Source organism: Physeter macrocephalus, unplaced genomic scaffold (genome assembly GCF_002837175.3).
Source record: "Physeter macrocephalus isolate SW-GA unplaced genomic scaffold, ASM283717v5 random_1701, whole genome shotgun sequence".
Classification (NCBI taxonomy): Eukaryota; Metazoa; Chordata; class Mammalia; order Artiodactyla; family Physeteridae; genus Physeter; species Physeter macrocephalus.
Window position 1 is genome coordinate 20,445 of NW_021146658.1, and position 4,556 is coordinate 25,000.

Below are 4,556 nucleotides of genomic sequence, written 5' to 3' on the forward strand. Positions count from 1 at the left end.
TTTTTTTTGTGGTACGCGGGCCTCTCACTGTTGTGGCCTCTCCTGTTGCGGAGCGCAGGCTCCGGATGCGCAGGCTCAGCGGCCATGGCTCACGGGCGCAGCTGCTCCGCGACATGTGGGATCTTCCTGGACCGGGGCACGAACCCGCGTCCCCTGCATCGGCAGGTGGACTCTCAACCACTGCTCCACCAGGGAAGCCCTAGACACTATTTTTTAAAAATCTCATGGCGATCCCATGAGGAGGGTACTATTTTCCTTATTTTATAGTTGAGGAAACTGAGGCTCAGAGAGCCCAAGGACATGTAACTAATAAGGGATGGAGCTGGAGATCCCCATCCTGAAAGAGCAGGTAAGATGTGGGCCTTCTGAGAAGAAAGGGATGTCTTTGGTTTTGTGGGGATGGGAGATAGAAAGATTAAGAAAGTCTTTATGAAGTGGCATTTGAATTGGGACTCGAAGGGTGAACAGCATTTTGAGAGATGGAACATAGGGAAAGAGCTTTGAGGAGGAGAAAGGTGAGGGGCATATGGGAATTGATCATCTAATTCCTTTGCTCTCCTTTGTTGTCTTTTTTCACTTAGGATGGAGTTGGTGGGTGGGAAGATGGGGGATTGAGTACCTGTCCTCTGAATCTCATTGTCGAGCTGTGGGGCACATGACTTCTGCGTGACATAAATGTGACTGCTGTCTGGAAAAGTTAAACTCTGGATGACTGTGTAGTCTTAAGTGATCAGAAGGGAGGAGAATTAGTAGGGGCTGGAGCAGTGGGAGGAGGCTTTTGGGAGGAGACGGAAATTCAGAGTGGCCTTGAAGAATGGATAGGATTTTGAGAGGAGAGAAGTGGACGTTCAGGCAAGAGGAATAGTGTCAGAGATATGACCATAAGAATTACTTATTTGCAGAGCTTGAAAGAGCTTCTCTGTCAGGACCAGTAAGATATTCCACTGGAGAGCCAGGTAGGCCAGGACAGGCTGGACAGTGGGGAGTAAGGGAAATGTTATGAAAGGGCAGGACGAAGACAGTCTCAGCAACACCTTTGTGAGAATGTGGCCTGGTTCAGTCTGGGGGCGGGGCATGTGGAATGGGCATCCTTGTTGGGTTGCTGGCCGGGGATTCTAGGCAGCAGCAGTGGGAGGAGAGGAAGAAGCTGCTACCATCAAGCACCAGGAAAGATACACACAACCCCTTATTCCAGGAAGTCAAGGATTGCCCCTCCCTTCAGTGGAGCATGGTCTCAGCATTAGGCCTTCTGATAATCCCTCTTTCTCCAGGTATCTCCTGCTCCTGGCTGTGCCCTGGTGCTCTTCATGCTCCGTGTCCTCAGATTTCATCCAAATATGAATGTTCCAATGGGGGGGACCCTAGTGTGACTAGATCTGGTTTCCTTGGGCATGTGTATGGCAGCAGAGAGAAATAGCATGTTGAGAGGTGAAGGCAAGGAGGTCCTCTTGTCAGACTGGATAAGCCACTGACATGTGGAGAAGCTTCTTACACAGGATGGTCAGGAGATTTCAGTAAATGGAGGCTCAGATTTAGGCCTGTTACTTTGAGGATATCGTGGGAGCCGCTCAGGGCTTCATTGTATGTTCTAGTCTTCCTGTCACATGGCTAAGAAGCTTACAGGTTCTGGCCCATGCCCAGACGCTGGCCCAAGCCCGTCCTCATTGCAGGGCCAAAGTGGTGGAGTCCTGACATGGGCATGAAGAAGGTGCACATAGGCCATCCCCTGCACTGGGAATGGAGCCCCTTTCAGGACAGTAGCTTGTTAACCAGTTTAGTTGTTCATTCAGTCAGCAAACAGTCACTGAGGCTGTATCATGGGCCAGACACTGTGCCTGACAGTGATGATCAGTACAGGCCCCTGTCCCTTTCAGCTGTCTGCTCACTGGGTCTGATCCCTTAGAGGTGATGTCACAGTCCTTGGCTGTTGTCATATTTGGGGGGCTAGTGGTGTGGAGAAGTGTATGTTTCTCTTTATTATACTTTAATTTTATTTTTTATTTCCTTGACAGATAAAGCCACAGACCCAAGCATGTCAGAACAGGATTGGTCAGCTATTCAGAATTTCTGTGACCAAGTGAACACTGATCCCAATGGGTAAGGTGACTTCACACACATGCTTGACTTTGGGGGCACCTCAGACTGTGCATGCCTTTGTTTCTCAGGATTGTTTTACGTAGCATAGATTGTTGTTTCCTTTTTTTCTCCCTCCATGATCTACTGAGTACATTATTTTTCTAGAAATAGCAAATTCATGTGGTTTTCTAAAAAACAAATAGTCAGTTTGTAACTCGCAGTTACTTAAAAAATTTTAAATAGTGTTATGAAACACTACTCCTGAGGAGATCTCTGAATGTTAGGGATAGAATGTAGCTAGGGTACGTAGCAATGTGAAAGATCAGTGTGTTCTCCATAATTTAAATGCAGTCTTTCTTAAGAAAAAGGGGAAAAGGGGGTAAGATTTTGTTGAATTTGGTTTCTAAAGTATCTGGATAGGAACTTAAGAAATGAGTCAGTCATCCGGATGTTTTATCTCCATGTTGCTGAATATTCATTTTGAAACGAGCAAGAAGTTTGATCACATTTTCTGCTCTAGTGTTAACTGAGCAGTTGTCATATGACAGACAAGGTCTGTGCTGCTCACGACCAAGTTACTCACAGGCCTGGAAGTTGTAGGGGTGGGTTGCCCGGGGAGAGGATGGTGTGCCCTTGAAGTGTAGCTATGAGAAGGGTGGGTGGGAGTCGGCCGCCTTCAGGGGCTCATGCCTGGCCTTGTGCAGTCACATCCCACCTCTGCTCTGGGACCCGAGCTCCTGGAGGAGAGGGGACTTTACCAGGTGTGCTCAGCTAGCCTGGTGTGTTCCTCTCCGCCCAGAGTCCAGGTGTCTTTGTTTTCCCTTAGCTCAACCCATGCACCTTGGCTACTGGCCCACAAGATCCAGTCTCCACAAGAGAAAGAAGCTCTTTATGCCTTAACGGTGAGTTCGGCTTGCCCCTTAGCCTAAGCTCTCCTGTACTGAGGCTAGCATTTCTGTGGGGAAGAGGGTCTGAGAGGTTCACCTTCAGTGGCCTTGAGAAAGCAGGCTGGAGGGAGTTCTGGGTTCAGATTGCTCCGTTCTAGATCTGTTTCTGGAGAGTAGTATTGAGCCCGCTTTGCGAGAAGGAAAGGAAGGCTTTATTTCTTTTTGCCCTTTTTAGACCAGGGCTGGCAAGGTCAAGTCTCACAGGGCCAGATTGGTAACATAAGTGAGTGAGCTGCTGGGTGGGGACCAAAGAACTGGAGAGCCCATGCCCAGTCTAAAGAGGGCAGCTACAGTGCAGGACCTGCTGGCTGTTGCCAGGCGTGAGTTTGGGCCCAATGTTGCTAGGACTTCCTGTTTAAGAGAAACTGGAAATCTAGATTTTTTTTTTTTTTTTTTTTTTTGTGGTACGCGGGCCTCTCACTGTTGTGGCCTTTCCGGTTGCGGAGCACAGGCTCCGGACGCGCAGGCCCAGCGGCCATGGCTCACGGGCCCAGCCGCTCCGCGGCATGTGGGATCTTCCCGGACCGGGGCACGAACCCATGTCCCCTGCATCGGCAGGCGGACTCTCAACCACTGCGCCACCAGGGAAGCCCTAGATTTTTAAATATATGAATTCTCTGAATTTTTCAATATTGGTGACTGATTTGAAATGTTAAACAAGATTGTGGACCAAAGAAAACATTTATAGGCCCAATTTGTCACTCGAGTGCCAGCAGGTAACCCATAGTTTAACAGTTCTTGGGTATTCCATGTCCAATTTCTGCCTCTAAGGAGAAAGAAGGAAGTGATTCTCTGACTGGTTTCACCTGCCCAAAGGGTCTCCTTAAAAGGTGGGGTGACCTCAGGGTACCCCACTGAGCTGTTTCCTGGGCACAAACCTGTCAGTTACAACAAGAGCAAACAGGTGCTTTTTTTTCTTAATCTAAAAGTGTCACCCTTTCTCCCAAACTCTAGTGTCCTCAGTCTTGAGCCATGATTTCAGCAAATACTTACCAGGTTTGAAATGAGCCCTGGAGCCAGTGGTTTCCCCTTCTCACGGGGGTCCTGTGTCTGTGCAGGTGCTGGAGGTGTGTGTGAACCACTGTGGGGAGAAGTTCCACAATGAGGTGGCCAAGTTCCGCTTCCTGAACGAGCTCATCAAAGTGTTGTCCCCAAAGGTGAGTACCCTGGGCTTGGCTTTGCTCACTGTTCTGCATGCCCCCCAGCTTTCAAACTCCTGTTACCCTTCCTGGTACAGAGGCAGACCTGCTCATGGATAGAACCTGCCAGCCTGTCCCAGGTTTGTGAGAGCTGAGAGGTGAAAGCTTTCCTCTCCAAGGTGTAGGGTGACGGTCATGGTCATCAGCTGATCCCCGCTCTCTGATGGTTAGCATTTTCAAATTCTCCCTTTAAAAATGGCCTCTAGACAGGTGGCCTAGAGGGGCGAGCACAGAGGGGCCTAGCTGGTGGGCACAGGTTTCCTGGTAGAGATAGCAAGACATGTCGGGTGTAGCTTTAAGTTTTCTTCTTTCCTTGTCTTCTGTAGCTTTCCTC

General features: G+C 49.1%; 1 protein-coding gene across 1 annotated transcript in view; it reads left to right on the plus strand.

Annotated features, from left to right (window-relative positions):
* LOC114485459 (ADP-ribosylation factor-binding protein GGA2-like) overlaps positions 1-4,180 on the plus strand; it is a gene marked incomplete at its 3' end in the record, with an annotated part of 11,283 nt that extends 7,103 nt beyond the window's left edge. Inside the window, exons 2-4 of the mRNA XM_028486909.2 lie at positions 2,013-2,097; positions 2,903-2,978; positions 4,082-4,180. Of these exons, the coding sequence (XP_028342710.2) occupies positions 2,013-2,097; positions 2,903-2,978; positions 4,082-4,180 (260 nt within the window). The remainder of the gene's footprint in view (positions 1-2,012; positions 2,098-2,902; positions 2,979-4,081) is intronic.
* Positions 4,181-4,556: the final 376 nt, after the last annotated feature.